The sequence below is a fragment of the Papio anubis genome, chromosome 18, assembly GCF_008728515.1.
Source record: "Papio anubis isolate 15944 chromosome 18, Panubis1.0, whole genome shotgun sequence".
In the NCBI taxonomy this organism is placed as follows: domain Eukaryota; kingdom Metazoa; phylum Chordata; class Mammalia; order Primates; family Cercopithecidae; genus Papio; species Papio anubis.
This window is the reverse complement of record NC_044993.1, coordinates 16,255,681-16,271,983: the sequence shown is the minus strand read 5'-3', so window position 1 is coordinate 16,271,983 and position 16,303 is coordinate 16,255,681. Positions and strand designations below refer to the sequence as shown.

The 16,303-nt window shown below is 55.5% G+C and overlaps 1 protein-coding gene across 5 annotated transcripts in view; it reads left to right on the top strand.

Annotated features, from left to right (window-relative positions):
- The window catches only part of VAC14 (VAC14 component of PIKFYVE complex), a 116,464-nt gene that overhangs the window by 44,578 nt on the left and 55,583 nt on the right, over nt 1-16,303 (top strand). For all 5 annotated transcript variants that reach the window (XR_002519307.2, XM_031658109.1, XM_021932155.2 and 2 more), the window contains one exon: nt 13,880-14,036. Coding sequence is in view for 4 of the 5 variants with exons in the window: in XM_031658109.1 (XP_031513969.1) it covers nt 13,880-14,036 (157 nt within the window). In the remaining variant the exon portion in view is untranslated. The remainder of the gene's footprint in view (nt 1-13,879; nt 14,037-16,303) is intronic.

Here is a 16,303-nt window from a genome sequence, read left to right as displayed (position 1 = left end):
GTTTTGTAATTTCGATGTGATTCTGAATGACTTCCCTCTCTGGTTCTTCCTTCCCTGCCCAGGTGACACTGAGGCCTGGTGGTTAAGAGCACGGGCTTTGGGTTCAGGAAGTCTAGGAGTCCACCCCGGGCTCTGCCACTTGATGGTTGGTAACCTAGCCTCTCAGCTTTAGGTTCCTTATTTATAAACAGAAAATAATAATGGAAGTTTGCTCCCAGGTTTGTTATAAGGATGAAATGAGATCATGAATGTTAAATGTTCAGCTCGGGACCAGCACACATAAACCTGCGATAAGCAATAGCTCCTCCGACGCAGGAGGTCATTTCTCTAAAGGGCCTGGAGATGCACATTGAGATCAGGGCGGTGGGCTCCGCGTCCGCTGCAGGTCCTCCCTGCCTCCACTTCAGCAGCAAAAGTCGGGACAGAGGCTGCTCTCTGTTTTCCTGCCCGTCTCTAGAGGGCAGAGGACCTCAGAGGTGTTTGAGGGACTTGAGTTCCATTTTGAGGTCATAGAAAGGCAGACGAGGACACAGTGGGCCGCAGGACTGGCCTCCTGTACATTTCTGTCCCCTCCCGTCCTCCCTTCTCCAGCCTCCCCAGCACTCCTGGGCCGAGGCTGCCCAGAGCAGGAGCGAGGCTGCATTCAGCACGAGCCGCACTCATCAGAGCCCCATTGTCAGCAAGTTCACAGTGCCGCTTCCCTGACTCGCCAGCGGAAGGGCTCCAGCTGGCCGCCCTGGGTCCAGGGAGAGGAGAAATGGCGTCGTCAGCAGAGGACCTGCATCGGAGCCTCCACAGCCACAAAAGCAAAACCTTTGAGATCCAGAAGGCATGCCCTGCAGGGTTCAGTCACCAGCATGAACTGTTTTCTTTGCAGTTGGGCCTGCAGAGACAGTCTCCCCAGAGTCTTCCCAGCATCTCAGAGCCAGGTGTCCTCAACACTTTGGAGAAGAGTCTTAACCCAGGAGGAACTCCTCTCTTCCCCTCCCGTAGCTTTAGAGTAACAGAAAACTTGCTGATGGGAGTCTGTGGCTTTTGTGACTGGTGTAGATGCAGAGAAAAGAAACGAGAACCACCTTTCTGGAAAATTTGGAAAGTAGGATTCTGAGGACAGTATTCATGGCAGTGGTAGCGTTTCTAGTTTGGGAACCCACTCACTGCATGAAGAACATGGGCCACCCGTCACACCCACTGTGGCACGGCCGTGACTTAGGAGGAAAGGATGATAGGGTAAGGTCTAGGGAGTGATGTAAGGGCATCTGAAAGGGGCTTTTGTTGTAAGTTTCTTAAGGTACACACCATGGGGACAGCGATGTCCCAGCCTCTGCTGAGTTCTGAGGGGAGAGGACTGGGGCACCTTGAGGGGCTCCTCACTCTGGTGGCAGATGCCCTATCCAGCCCTCCTTGGTCTCGGGCCTCTCAGCCCCTCACCAGCGGGGTAGGCGCTAGGAAGCACCCCCTGCCATGCCTAGACTGTATTTTAAGGTGTGATTTGCTTTGTTAGGGGAGGAAGGGGAGAGTTCGTTTGTTTCCATGGTGCAGGTCCCAGGAGAAATGGATTGGAAAAACTCAGGAGGTTCTCACATCTGAAAGGAGAGCGCTCACTGGGGCCAGGCCGAGTCGCCAGAAAGAGAAATAGATCGGGGCTCGCCTAGGAGCCCAGAGGAGTGGCCCAGCTTGGGCTGGCAGTGCCACTGCAGCTGCCACACCTGCCTGCAGCCTCAGCCCAGCCCAGAGCAGGGCAGAGCTGGGGTGAAGCTGCCTGGCTTCCTGCCTCAGGGCAGAAGCAGCCCTGTGTGTCACCCCAGCATGCCCCTTTCCTTCTCCAGCCTCATACCACCCGGTCCACAGACGTACTCCCTTACCTTATCCTTCCCAAGCAGTCCTTGTCACTGTGGTCTGGTGGGTCCGCCAGCTGGGTCCCAGAGCTCATCTGCCTGCTTTAAAGGGATTTAATTCTTGCTGACAGGGACTTTGGCCTGGGGTCCCACCTCGGGGAAGGCCCAAACCCCAGAGCAGTGCTGTGAGGAATGGTGGGAGGAAGCAGAGTGCCCCTAGGTTCCCAGGTGGCTGGGTTTGCTCTCTCCCGTCCCCCAGAGGGAGGGCCTGCTACTGCCGTCCTCAGTGTCTACCCCAAAATGGGGCTTCCACTGAAGAGGCCCCTTCATTTGAGGGCAGCTTAGAGAGCCAGTGACGGCCCCTCCACCACCCCCACTGTGGCTTTCTTGAGGAACCATGGTGGGTCATGTGTCAACCCTTCTTGTCAGTAGAAGGAAACTGGGAAGAAGAGAGGGCACCAGCTGAAGTCTGGGGGGTTTGTGCCCCACTCTGAGCGCATTGCATTTGTGTCTTAATTAATCCACATGGCGGTCCAGGAGTGATCTCAGTTATCCCGAGGTGTGAGGAGGATCACTTGCCCAAGGGTACGCTGTCAGCAGCCAGAACTGACAGTCAAGTCTGTCTGATTCCAGAGCATCTAAAACCCCACACAAAGTGTCACCTCACTGCAGAGCAGGGACCCAGCCCAGGGTAGAGGCACTGCCTTATCCAGGCCCAGGCCCTCCACTGACCCAATGGGGTTTTGTCCTTGGCTGACCTTCAGTTCTAGATGCACCTTCTCCCTCTGTGCATTTAACTCTGACCTCATTCTCCTGTACCTTCCCAGGCCCCATGGGCTGTCCCTGGCTCCTCACTGACCCGGTGGCCTCCAGCTCCCCTCCAGGGCTCAGTCCAGAAGCCCTCTCCATCTTCCATGTGGCTGATTTTCTCCCAGAAGAGCTGAGGCCAGTGGCCAGGCCTGCTGCAGGGTGGTGTGGAAGCCGCCTGGGTGTGGATCAGGTGGGCCGGCCTCTGCCCCCATGCTGCCCAGCTCTTCACGGGACCAGGCAGGTCACACGACACTGCCTCACCTCAGTTTTCTTCCCAGAGTGCTGGGGTTGGACTGGATGGTTTGAGATCCCTTCCAGCCCTGAATCTGTGTGGTCCTGACTCCGCTGCCTGGAATACTAATGCTGCCTGCTTAGAAGCGGACAGTCTTCCCTAAGAACAGGACTTGTTTTTCCTCCTCAGATTCTTGCCTCAGTGTTCACTTCCCTCCAGTTTTCATTCCATCCACTCTCCAAAACAAACAAAAACACCGCTCTACCCCCACCTCAGTTCCACAGATATCTTTAAAATCAGATCACGCAGTAAGATACAATCTCAGCCCAGAGAACGGAGGGGTACCATGTCGGTGCCCAAAGAACTTGACTACTCTTGCAAGAGCCCAGCCTGCTGGGAAAGAGGAGCTGGGTGGGCACTGATGGCCCAGGGACCCTCTTCCTGAGGCACCCTCCCCGGGCCCTGCCGAGGGCGGGAAACACTGCCCTCTGTCACCTTTCCCCACGGTTGTCCCTGCAGCTTCTTTTGGGGGCTTCTGAGAGCAAGCAAGAGGGAGTCATGGGCCAGGGAGAAGAGCCACTACCAGCCAGCATAACAGCTAGACTGTAGTCACGGTCCTGGGCCTTCTTCCTCAGGGACACCTGGGCCCCAGGCCCAGCAGAGGTACTGGCAGCCACCGTTGGGAGTTCAGGGAGTACTGTGGTCTTCTAAAATGAGGCTTGGCAGCAAGTTGTTGCTAGGGAAGAGAGAGGAACAGCAAGGTAACAGTCCCAGGTCTATACCCACCGAGAGGGCCTCTGCCCACCCCTCATTCTTCCAGGTTTTCCCACCTTGTGGTTTCAGTGCCCACAGCAGCCACCCCAGAGTACAGGAGGACCCACAGTAGCTGCAGCCAGCCTCACCGCCTCCTTCCAGAGAAGACGGGCTGTGTGCTAGGAGGGTTTGAGTATTTACCTCTCCACATTCCTTGCCCTGGACAGATGGACCAGTGAGGACTCAGAGCTGGGCACAGTAACTGGTGTGAGTGGATTGGGGACCAGGAGGGTGCTGCCTAGCTCCTGGTGAAGGCAGAGGTTGGGCTGAGAAGCGTGGTGGAAAGGGAGGCTGCTCTCCCAGCAGCAGGGCCTCTGGGGTAGGAGGAACCCCACAAAGGGGAGCCAGCCCAGCCAGCCTTTCCCTGAGGCAGGAATGGGTGCTCTCGCTCACACCTCCTAGAGCCAAGCAGCAGGGCGACTTGCCTGCAGGGCTGAGTACACTGTCTAGCCCCAGCTCAAACACACAGCAGAACCATCTAAACCAGGACTGTCACCAGAATTCCCTGGAGCTTTTAAATTCCAGCTGCTTGGACCTCACTGCGGCCTTCCTCAGTTGTCCCTCAAGCAGAGCCTGGGTGCCCAGGGGCTGGTATTTTTCACATGCTCCCTGGTGGGTTTGGTGCCCATCTCTGGTTGGGAGCACAGATACAGACCAGCATGAGATCTTGCTTGGAGACTGCAGGCCATATGCCCCCAGCTCTCAGCCCTGGTGCCCTCTCTATGCAGCCCTAGGCGAGGCAGCCAAGCCAGAGCCCCCGGTTTTCACCCTACTTAGCATTCCTGCGTCCTCAGAAGCTAAAATTTCTTCCAAGGCTGAATCAGCTGGATTTCCCAGGCACCTCCCTGTTGGCAAGTCACAAGGACCACAGACTGGGTGGGAGCTTGGGTGAGCCCAGGTGAGCCCAGAGATGTAGAGGACTGGGACCATCCCCCCACTGCTAATGAGATCCACCCTTTTCACACCGGCTTGCTCTGTTCCACACCCTGTGCTTGGCCCCCTGTGAGTGATCTTAGTTCATCTTCATGATCAGACAACCCTGTGAAGATTTGTTTTCCCCATTTCCCCCAAGAGGAAACTGGAGAAGTTAAGTAACTTGGGCCAGATCTCACTTATATGCTCCGTGAAGCCTCGTTTATCTGTCCATCTGTCTCTCTCTCTCTCTCTCTCACACACACACACACAATGTGCACATACACACACATACACATCCTCCTCCTGCACATCAAGGCTGGGCCAGGTTCCCTCTGTGTCTTTATGTCCCCCCATCCACTCAGACCCTCTCCTAGCCCTAATCCCTCTCCATCATGGCCCGTTGGCTGGGAGCTCTGTGAGGACAGTCTGTTCAGCCCACAGTAGGTGCTCAGAAACATCCTCTGAGAATGTGAACAAATAGGAGGTTGACTGGATGAGGAGCTCATCTCCTTGGACGTGCCCCACATCTGGGGCCTGCCCTGCTGCTTTGGGCCCTCCCACAGCAGATTGGAAGCGAGGCCTATGGGGCAGAGCCTGCATCCTTAGCTTGGGGGCTGTGTGTAGCTTGCAAGTAAACCAGAAAGAAGCGGGTCCCTGGAGGGTGGCAGGAGCCTTCTCCTGGCTGCCGTGGCCCCTGGGTTCATCTCTTGGTAACAGAGCCATAGCAGGTATGAGTGGGCACCACTCTCGTGCTGCCCTCAGTGCAGCAGGCACCACCCCGTTCTCTGCCCAGCTCATGGGGACAATTTATAACCCTGAGAATGCACCCTCTGGGTCAGGGCCAGGATGATGCAAGTGAGCAATGGCTGGAATCAGCTGGAAGGAGGGGAGACCTTGGAATGGGTGGGAGAGAAGATGGAGGTCAGGGATCTGGTCTCAAAGGTATCTTACCCGAGGCTGGCCTTTCTTTTCTCCTTTACCCTAAGACGGATGGCCACTAGAGTATTCTCAGCTGCCAGACCCACACTGTGCTGTCACTATTAATCAGTGGAACCTAACAGTCAGCGTTAGGCACTGGCCTCTGGCATATGTGGCACAGTGCTGGGCACTGAAGGGAAGGTGGTAGAATGTTTAAACAGAACGCTGCCCTCATCCCCAAGGGCTTGTGTTCAAAGTCACGCAACACAAACTGAGATTTACGATTTTTTTTTTTTTAGGTTGCTTTTGCTTTACCAAGACAAAACATTTTCTATCAGGATAGTTTTCTCAATGGGAAATAAAATAGGTCTAGGCCTAAGTAGTGCTGCTTTCCCACCACCAAATCTAAGCGTTCTTTTAGGCAACACTTTCCTTCCTCATGGCAGAAGGCAGGGCTGCTGTGACCCCATGCAGACTAGGGCGTGTCTCAGAATGCCGCCCCTTTCCCACGCCGGGGCCAGGGCCCGATTGCTGCCTTGTGCAGCTCATGTTTACTCTGTGTCCAGGGTGGAGGCCTCTGGCCCCGGTGCCAGCTTGTGCCAGTGCCGTCTTCCATGCTCTCAGCAGTGGGAGCCCTACTGTCCTTCCCGTGGCTCCCCCAGGGGACCCTTCCTGGATACAGCAGCCCGGCTTCCTAGGGTGAGCTCTCTGGCCGATGCCCCTAAACCAGGGCAGCAAGAGCCATTCCTTATGTGGTCAGGGACTGAGGAGGCTTGGCCAGACAGGCTGCACCCCTCACGAAGGATGGAGCCAGGCTCCTGCTTGCAGTGAAGCGGAAGACCCCAGGGTTTTCCAGGAACGCCTGACCTCACGGCCTGTGTACTTCACATCAGCTCCCCTTCACAAGAAGTAGCAGCTGGACCTGACCCAGATCTCAGGCAAGGCCCTGCGACCTGACCGCTCCAGGCAGGAGCATCAGATAACCCTTGGCAGTGGCCTGCACTGGCCAGACCTCAGCTTCCAAGGCCTTTAGCCTGAAGTCACCTCTCCCCACCAGTACCAAGTGTGTCCATCGGAAACATTCTTGCAGCGTCTTCCTGGCCAGGCCTGGAGAGGGCCCAGCTTGGGGATTTCCTGTCAACACAAGAAGGTTTCCCTCTTCAGGAGCTAGAACGCTGAGTCATTTGACTCCTAGGGCCTCATCAGCCGACCAGTGGCCTGTGTGAACCTTTGACCAAGTTTCTTAAGGATCAGTGGGTAGAGTGAAGTAGGCGGCCTCTCCTTCCATGCTCCTTGGCAGGAGCTGCTCCGAGCCATCCATCTTCCATTTCCTGTCCAGTGCTGGAGGTCAGCAAGTATTTATTCATTTCAGACTGAGTGTCTTGCCCTGGGACTTTCTGTTCAGGAATCTTGGTAGGAGGTGAGAACGGGCCTCCCGGCCTCGACACTTGACTTTGCAAAGCTGGTGTCCAGTTCCCAGTTGTTCCCAGGATGGTAAAAGGAGCCGCTGCAGCACCCTGGGGAGAGTGAGAGCTGGGAACCTTCCATGCCGAGGCCTCTCAGGGCTGCTCTGGGACCAGGTGGTGGGACAATGAGTGCCTAGACGGACCAACCAGAGAAGAGGAGGAGCAGCCACCATCCCAGAGAGACTAGGCTTCACCTGCTAGAATGCAGTGGGGCAACAGCCTGTGGTGGCCCCACCCAGGTACTACCCCTCCTGCCACATTGAAATATGCCTTTTGCTGGTATAAAGTCACCGCCATGGAAGGCAAGAAGCCGTCTCCCCTCACCCTGAGCCCCCGCCCACAGCTGCTTTGTGAGATGCTGCCCACACCCAGGTGCCACCAACCCTGACCCTTTCACTCCACCAATGGCCAGCTCACTCCACTCCGAAACCAGGGGCCTGCTGATGGGCCTTCCCCACCCCCGCCTGTCACCATGGTAACGGCAGGCGCTCCTGCTCCTGCAGAATATTGCTTTCTTGTAACCTCCCTCCCTCCCTCTCTTTCCTCCCTTCTTTCTCTCACACAAAAAGAAAGCACAAGTGTTTTATATTCATTTTGCAAAAAAGCTGTGTAGCGCATACTAATTGGTGTGGCTTCCTCCCGCTTTCTTTGAGCCTTTTCTCATCGTCAGAGCCAGGACTACAGGCCCAGCCAGCCTGCTCACTGGAAGGAGAACTAGGTCTGTTTTCCTGGAGGCTGAAGCAGGAGTGGCCTAGCAGCGTGTCTTTAGCTCTGGGGCCTTTCCTCCAGGCTTGAGAGGGGCACACAGTAAGCCAGGCCACTGAGATCGCCTTCTCCTCCTGGAGCTTTCTACCTGTACACCAAGGATTGTAGGGTCTCCAGGTGGCTAGAGCACCAAAACTCTGGCCCAGCACAGAGGCTCAAAGCCAGGTGCAGCTGGAAGAGCAGCTCCCCACGTTCTCTGTTGCTGGGTCCCAGACCCCCTGTTGAGGTTGCCTACCAGGGCCTTCCTTTCTTTTTTTTTTTTTTTTTTTTTTGAGATGGAGTCTCGCGCTGTGTCACCCAGGCTGGAGTGCAGTGGCGCGATCTCGGCTCACTGCAAGATCCGCCTCCCAGGTTCACGCCATTCTCCTGCCTCAGCCTCCGAGTAGCTGGGACTACAGGCGCCCGCCACCACGCCCGGCTAGTTTTTTGTATTTTTAGTAGAGACGGGGTTTCACCATGTTAGCCAGGATGGTCTCGATCTCCTGACCTCATGATCCACCCGCCTCGGCCTCCCAAAGTGCTGGGATTACAGGCTTGAGCCACCGCACCCGGCCAGGGCCTTCCTTTCACCAGGGCCTCTCTTCCACCCCAGGCAGAGACAGAGTCCTGGCCAAGGTCTGCATCAAGATTGGTGCTCCAGAGCCTCAAGGTCACACCCTGGGCTGAGTCAGGTTTGCTAGCAACTGGGAGCGATGCAGCAGCCAGACTAGAGGGACACAGAAGCTGGGTATCAGCCAGCTCCCTACACCCCAGGCTCTACCTCAAGTCATTCCTTGCCCTCCATCTGGGTGGCCCCTTCTCACCTCTAGGAGGCTGAAGGAAGATGGGGATGCTGTTTCGGGGTCCTGCGTTATTTAAGGGACTGGAGGGGTACTGTGTGTCTGTGTGCACAAGCGCACACAGTGTTGTCCCAGGCAGGGCTGTGGGCTTTTTGCCAGCCTCTGGGGACCAGAGATAAATCCTATGATATGTAAGCACAGGAGGAGTGGCTGGGATTACTGAAGGAACCTGTAAACAACATTTCCGGCTTTAATTGTGCAATTGAAGTGTAATTTGCATTCATTTGCCATTTGGTGTTAAACTTTCTAAAATAAGAGAATTGAAAATGTAAAATATGCGGCTTTGCTGGCTGTGCTCTACAGTGGGGTGGGAGGCAGTAGTACTGAGGTGGGCTAAGCACATTCTCTGCAGGGGAGAAAGCGGGGTCGGAAGCCCTTGGTGTGGGCACTGCTGTCCATGCTCAGTCACTAAGCCTGGGCCGGGGAACAGCTCAGCAGTGGGACCTGAAATCTTGGAATGGAAGTGGTGAGCCAGCCTTTCTTGTGTGCCTGCTTTTCGTGCTTTGCACATCAAGTATCTCTTATAACCTTCACAACAGCCTGGCAAGGTCCAATCTCCATTGCGCATATGAGGAAACCGAGGCTCCCATCCTCTGCAAAATGAAGTTCAGACTTCTTTGTCTATGTCATGAGCTCTTTTTTGGTTTATGGTTTTTTGTTTTTGTTTTTGTTTTTGAGACAGAGTCTCACTCTGTCACCCAGACTGGAGTGAAGTAGTGCGATCTCAGCTCACTACAGCCTCTGCTCAAGCAGTTCTCCTGCCTCAGCCTCCTGAGTTGCTAGGATTACAGATTCGCACCACCACACCCTACTAATTTTTGTATTTTTAGTAGAGAGTGTTTTGCCATGTTCACCAGGCTGGTCTTGAACTCCTGACATCAAGTGATCCGCCTGCCTCAGCCTCCCAAAGTGCTGGGATTACAGGTGTCAGCGACTGCACCTGGCCTTGTGTCATGAGCTCTTGAAGGTCTGGCCCTGCCTACCACTTTGGCCTGATTTCTGGCCATACCCTCACCTCTGGCCCCATTCCCCACTCTGGAGCTGGCCCCAAAGCCTAGTTTCCTGGAATGTGCCACGTGGTTCTGCATCCATGAATAGCTTATGCTAGGTAAGAGAATGCTTTGAATGCCATTCTCGAATGCCTTTCTCTCCCTTCTCACTCCCTTGGCCAACTCATGCTCAACTACTTCCAGAGCTTCCTGGCTCCCCTCAGGCATCATCACAGGGACCCTGGCACCCGCCCTGTATCATCAGTAAATGCTCACTGCCTGACTCCTCCGGGAGTCTGTGACCTCACTGAAGGCAGAGCCTGGCCTGTCTGGCCTTGTGTCTCTTATAGCCAGCACAGGACCAGCTCACAGCAGCTGCTCAGTAGCTGTCCGGAAAGGGAGCGTTGTGTGGTTGAAGTTAACTGGTCCAGGGTCAGGATTGGATGTCAGGACTGTCTGACCACAGCACCCTGTGTAGTGTTATCAGCAGGCTCAGGTTTGGGGACCAGAGCTGGGTTTGAGGTGGACTCACTGTTACCTTGAGCAAGTGACTGTCCAAGTCTCAGATCCCTTGTGTGTATCATGTGAGGTGAGACTGGTGACAAGTAAGGGCATTCATTGTGGCCGGGAGCGAGGACAGCCTGCTCCGCTGGCCCTGGAGCCACTCAAGGGGTGGAAACAACCTTGCACAGGCCAGGCCTCTTGGTGGCTTTTTCCAGACCTCTCTTCCGACAGGGAAATAGGTACCTGCTGGATACCCAGCATGAATCAGTTTGTCTGCATAGCACAGGGATCTTGCCGAGGGCTGGCCTGGCCCCAGCCGCCCCGCTGGCTCACACTTTTCTCCTCACTTCCTACCTTGCTGCACGTGGCCACCAGTGTTGGCTGCCCAGAGGCATGTGCCTCTGTCCCCTTGCACAGACAGACCTGGGTGGGATGGGCAGCATGGGGGCGGGGGGCGAAGTGATGTAAAGAGACACGGGTCGCCTCCCCATGCTCCTCCTCTCCCCTGGATCAGGCGAGGGACCCCAGGGAGTGGGTGAGACGCTACCACCTCGGGCTGCGGGCAGAGCAAGAGCAGATGGGTTAGGAATTAGGTTGCTGATTTGGGGTTTTGTCCCCCCACCCCCTTTTTTTTTTTTTTTTTTTATAAGATGGAGTCTTGCTCTGTCGCCCAGGCTGGAGTGCAGTGGCGCGATCTCAGCTCACTGCAAGCTCTGCCTCCCAGGTTCATGCCATTCTCCTGCCTCAGCCTCCCGAGTAGCTGGGACTACAGGCGCCTACCACCACACCCGGCTAATTTTTTGTATTTTTAGTAGAGATGGGGTTTCACCGTGTTAGCCAGGATGGTCTTGATCTCCTGACTTCGTGATCCTCCCACCTCGGCCTCCCAGAGTGCTGGGATTACAGGCGTGAGCCACCGCGCCTGGCCTGTCCCCCTTTTTTTTTGTACAACTCACATACCATAAAATTCATAAAAACGACTCTATGGTATACTTTAGAAGTATAAAAGTAACTGTTAGTATTTTGACAAGATTATACAACCATCACTACTAATTCCAGAACATTTTCATGACCCCAGAAAGAAGCCCTATATGTACCCTGCACCCGTTAGGAGTCACTCCCCATGCCTCCCTCCCCACAGCCCCTGGCAACCACAAATCCACCCTGTCTATGTGGATTTCCTGTTAATGGAGTCGTCATACAGGGTGTGGACTTCGTGACTGACTTCTCGGCAGGTTTTTTCAAGGTTCATCCACGTGTAGCAGGTACTTCATTTCTTTTTATTAACAAATAACATTCCCTGGTGTGGATGTGCCACGTTCCATCTCTTCATGTCTCCACTGCAGGGCCTTTGGGTTATTTCCATTTTCTAGCTATTAGGAAAAATGCCGCTGTGAGCATTTATATATAAGTTTGATGTGCACAGACATTTGCGGTTCTCTTGGTAACTGCCTAGGAGTGGGCGTATACCTATGGCAGCTCTCTGGGTAACTGTTTGAGGAGCTGTTGGCTTGACTCTTGCTCGCTGTTTAATTTTGGGTGAGTCATTCCCTCACCCTCCCCCCAACTCCATTTCCTGGTCTCAAGTCCCCTCCCTGGCCGTGCTTGGACAGTCAAGCAAGCATTGGGGTGCGTGGCCTCTGTACATCCTGCCGTGGCAGGTGTGCAGGGGCTGAATTGGGTGGGACCGCGGCGTCATATATTGCTGTGCCACTTTCCCATCCTGGCTTCTGCCCTGTGTCTTTCTTCTTTGGCTGAAGCAAAGAATCCCTGGAGGCTCTGTCCTCAGTGGGAGCAGGGGCCTTGGCCCCCCCTGCTTCTAGACTGAGACCCGCCCAGGGATCCCCGGCTCCTGGCCTGGGTGCAGGAGCACCCCTTGCTTCTGCCATATGACTGGGCTGTGTGGCAGCCATGTATCTCAGCCACGTGGATTCATCAGCTCTCCATTTTGTGTGCCAGGCCATGGGCAGGGGTGGCTGTGACTCACCTATACAGCCCCAGAATCTAGCGCAGCCACTGGCACAGAGCAGGGGCTCAGGGGCCCACAGACATCCCAGTCTCCATGAGTGGGAGAGGGACAAAGGGAAGTACAGAATTGGACAGCAGGAGGCAGGTCTGTGAGAGTGAGCACCGGCTCCTGCCTGGATGAGGCTGGGAGATTGCGTGCCAACACGTGACGCTGTTTGAAGACTGAGGAGCGGGAATGGGTGAGCAAGCAAAGGGGTTCCCGGCCAGGTGTGCCAGGGCTGGCCTAGAGGAACCAAGAGGAGAAGTGACAATTGGGTAGTGTGGGGGAGGCACTGGCACTGTGTTTGCATTGACAGGAACGGCTTTCAAGGAGGTAGGCCTTATCTTGTTTGTTTTCGAGATAAAATTTGCCCTTTTGAAGCATAGAATTCACTGGCTTTTCGTATATTCACAAGCTTTTTGTAACCATCACCCCAGTCTAATTCCAGAACGTTTTAATCCCTCAGTAGGAGCCCTACAGTGCTAACCTTATCTTGTATTCCCATATTCCAGCCACCTGGCCAGTCTTGGCCCATGTGGCCCTGCCCATCAGGCTCTGTCCCACTTCCCCTGGTCCAGGGCTGAAGCCCCCGGTTGCTGTGGTTATTCTTGGCCTGGGCTCAGAATAGCCCAGAAAGAGACGCAGGCAACCACCCATTCAACTGATGTTTGTTGGGCATCTGCTGGGCACGGGCAGTCCGGAGATACACCTTTTGAGGGGACAGGCACAGTCACTAGCCCAGAGCAAGAGAGGAGTGAGGGACAGAAACAGCAGGCGACCACCTGCAGTGTGAGGAGTTCCCTGCAGGACAAGCACAGCCAGCAGAAGGTGGCCAGGAAGCCTCAGCAGCCCCTGGGGCAGGTACACACACACACACACACACACACAGGGCCCCCGCCCCTTTCCCTACTGCCCATTGCAGCAGAGTGGTGGGCCGGACTTTGCCACCATGCCAGCTCTTGGTGCCAGGCAAAGATGGGTGCTGTGCAAGGAGAGGCAGCTTCTAAGGATACAGGGGCTGTAGAGCAACGCTGGGGACATTGTGACACAGCGCTGACCTGCACTCACACTCAGCGCTGGCCCCACGCCCTCCTCTGCCTCTGTCTCAGAAGAACTCAGCAGGCAGGTGGTCAGGCTGGGGCCTTGCCCCACCCAAATCTGTGCAGGGACACTTTAGAGCCACCGAGGACCACCTGACATGTCCGGACATTAGGAAGTCCTTTACCTTGGAGACCAGAGTAGCATGCCACATGTGGAGGGCCCTTTAGGGTCTGCAGTGGCCTGGTGTCACCTTTGCAGAAGAAGCTGTTCTGTGGCCTGATGGTGGGCGGGGCCGTGGCTGCTCCACACAGTGAACATAGTGGAACATGGCCTGGAGGGCACTTTGGGAGTCTTGTGCAGCCTGGGGGCCTTTAAATGCACACTGTGCAGACAACACCCTGCTTCCTGAGTCCTGTGACTCCCAGGGACCCTCAGAGCCCGGTTCAAGGGACTCAAGAGGAGAGGGATCATGAGGAAGCTGACTCGCTGAACCTCGGATTCCAGTTTCCTTCCCCGAGAGGCCCAATTCACTGCAGTCTGTGTTCCCTTCGATCTGGATCCTTTGTTTCACTTTTCTGAGCATGCCCCAGCTGTGGCCTTAGTGGCTCTTCCCAGCCTGCTGTCATCTGCAGACCCCTCCCCACCTCTGCAGGTGGCTCTGTGCCGCCCACCGCACCTCTCCCCAGGTCAGCACAGCTCGCAGCGGAGAGCTCATCCCTGCCGCCCTGCTTCTCTCCCCAGGTGATCCTGAAGGACCTGGAGGTGCTGGCAGAAATCGCTTCCTCCCCTGCAGGCCAGACGGATGACCCAGGCCCCCTCGATGGTCCTGACCTCCGGGCCAGCCACTCAGAGCTCCAGGTGCCCACCCTCGGCAGAGCCGGCCTACTGAACACCTCCGGTAAGTCTTCTCCTGAAGGTTCCAGCCTCAGGGGCCTTAGTGCCAGTGCCGGGTCTTGGGCTGGACCACGGCGGTCCATTGGATTGTTGCTCAGGAGCTCTGGAGCTCGGCCAGGATGTGAGGGGTCTGTGGGTTGCTACTGGCAATCTCCCACCTCAAGAACCCCCAGAGGCAGGCAGCTCTCGTCCTCTAGCAGCCTCCAGAGACCCTCAGAGGACTTTCTCCGCATCTCCCTGCACCTTTGATGCCTTTGAGCCATTGACTAAACATAAAGCCATCTGGGTCGGCTGCTGGTCTCTCTGCCTGGGCAGCACCTCTCCAGTCTGGTATCCAGGGGCTTCAGTCTTGGGGTCTCACAGGTGGAATACTAGGTGGCCATTCCCTTTCTCTCTGAGAAGCTAAAAATAGTGGCAGGCAGCACAGGCAGGAGACGGCATTATTCTCACAGGCTGTTTCTGGGCAGTCCTTGGAAGTAAAGGTGGCTATAGCATCCCTAGCGCTCGTCCCTCAGTCCCTTCCAGATGGCAGGGACTCTTCTCCCTGGGCCCTGGCAGACGCCACTTCCCTCTGGCGATGCAGTCCTGGAAAATGCCTGGGGACACAGTTGGTAGGAAAGTTCCCAGTGAATCTCAGGTGTCTCCATGGGGGTCTCTGTCCTTTGTGTCTGGAATTTACTCCTTCCCATGGGTTCGTGGTCTCACTGACTTCAAGAATGAAGCTATAGACCTTCGCAGTGAGTGTTACAGCTCTTAAAGGTCATGTGGACCCAAAGAGTGAGCAGCAGCAAGATTTATTATGAAGAATGAAAGATCAAAGCTTCTTTGTTTGGAAGGGGACCCAAGAGGGTTGCTGCTGCTGGCTCGGCCAGCTTTTATTCCCTTATTTGGCCCTGCCCATGTCCTGCTGATTGGTCCATTTTACAGAGCACTGATTGGTCCATTTTACAGAGTGCTGATTGGTACATTTACAATCCTTTAGCTAGACACAGAGGGCTGATTGGTGCATTTTTACAGAGTGCTGATTGGTGCATTTACAATCCTTTGGCTAGACACAGTGCTGATTGGTGTGTTTTTACAGAGTGCTGATTGGTGCATTTACAATCCTTTAGCTAGACACAGTGATGATTGGTGCGTTTACAGTCCTTTAGCTAGACACACAGTGCTGATTGGTGTGTTTTTACAGAGTGTTGATTGGTGCGTTTACAATCCTTTAGCTATACACAGAGTGCTGATTGGTGTGTTTACAATCCTCTACCTAGACCGAAAAGTTCTCCAAGTCCCCTCTCGACCCAGGAAGTCCAGCTGGCTTCACCTCTCACTTTGATGCAGCCTCATGCGTCATAGAGGTTTAGGGGCCTTGCAGCCTCAGCCTCCCCTCACAGCCCAGCCGTGCTGGTCTCAGCCTGAGAGTACCTCCTTGGCCTCAGTGGGAGGCGCCCCAGCCCTGTTTGGTGCTGAGACAAGGCCCAGTGCCTGAGAAGTTCAAGGGGCAGCCAGAGCCCCGCAGGCCTGCTTGTGCCCCAGGACATGCCAGGTCAAGTCATAGAAGGCCCATGTGGGGCCTTGCCCAGGAGCCCAGTTCTAGGCAGTCAGTGGCCGTGAACTGACACCAAGGGAAAGAACACCAAGGGAAGTGGTTCCCACATCCTGACCGTGGGACCCCTGCTGGGACTCCCACCCTCTATCCCTCGGCAAGCAAGTCCATTCTCCATCCTGTGTCCCCAAGTCAGCACATGGGGACCAACCTTAAGTCCTTGGGACAGATGGCAGGAATGCCACAGGTGGAGTGTGGGGGCCCAGCGAAGGGGATGGACAAGGAAGAGAGAAGAGAGAGCTCTTCCTTAGGGAGGGAGGGTCTGGTGGGGAGGAGCAGCAAGAACTGACCGGAAGACGGGCAGTAGCCAAGAGGAAACATCCTGCAGGGAGGAGGCCCAGGCAGAGGAGCCCTGGGGGTGCGCCCTCAGCTCTCCCTCCCCAGGAAGCAGACGCCACAGCCTCTTCTCTCCTTCTCAAATTGGCAGCAGCAGAGAACTTGAAGGCAGCACAGCCTTGTGACAGGGCCAGGACACCCAGGCCTTCCAGGCCCTCTGTGACCTGTCTTCCCTGTGTTTTATCTCTTCCTCCCGGGCACAGAGAAGTTGATGACTGTGATTTGGGCTCCTGCTCATGGAAGGAGGACCAGGAAACTGCTGAGGGCAGCCGGGGCTGAAGGGAGTAGGATATGTGCCCTGGGGGAGCAGAGCCTGACCCAGGGGGTCCCTGGCAGGC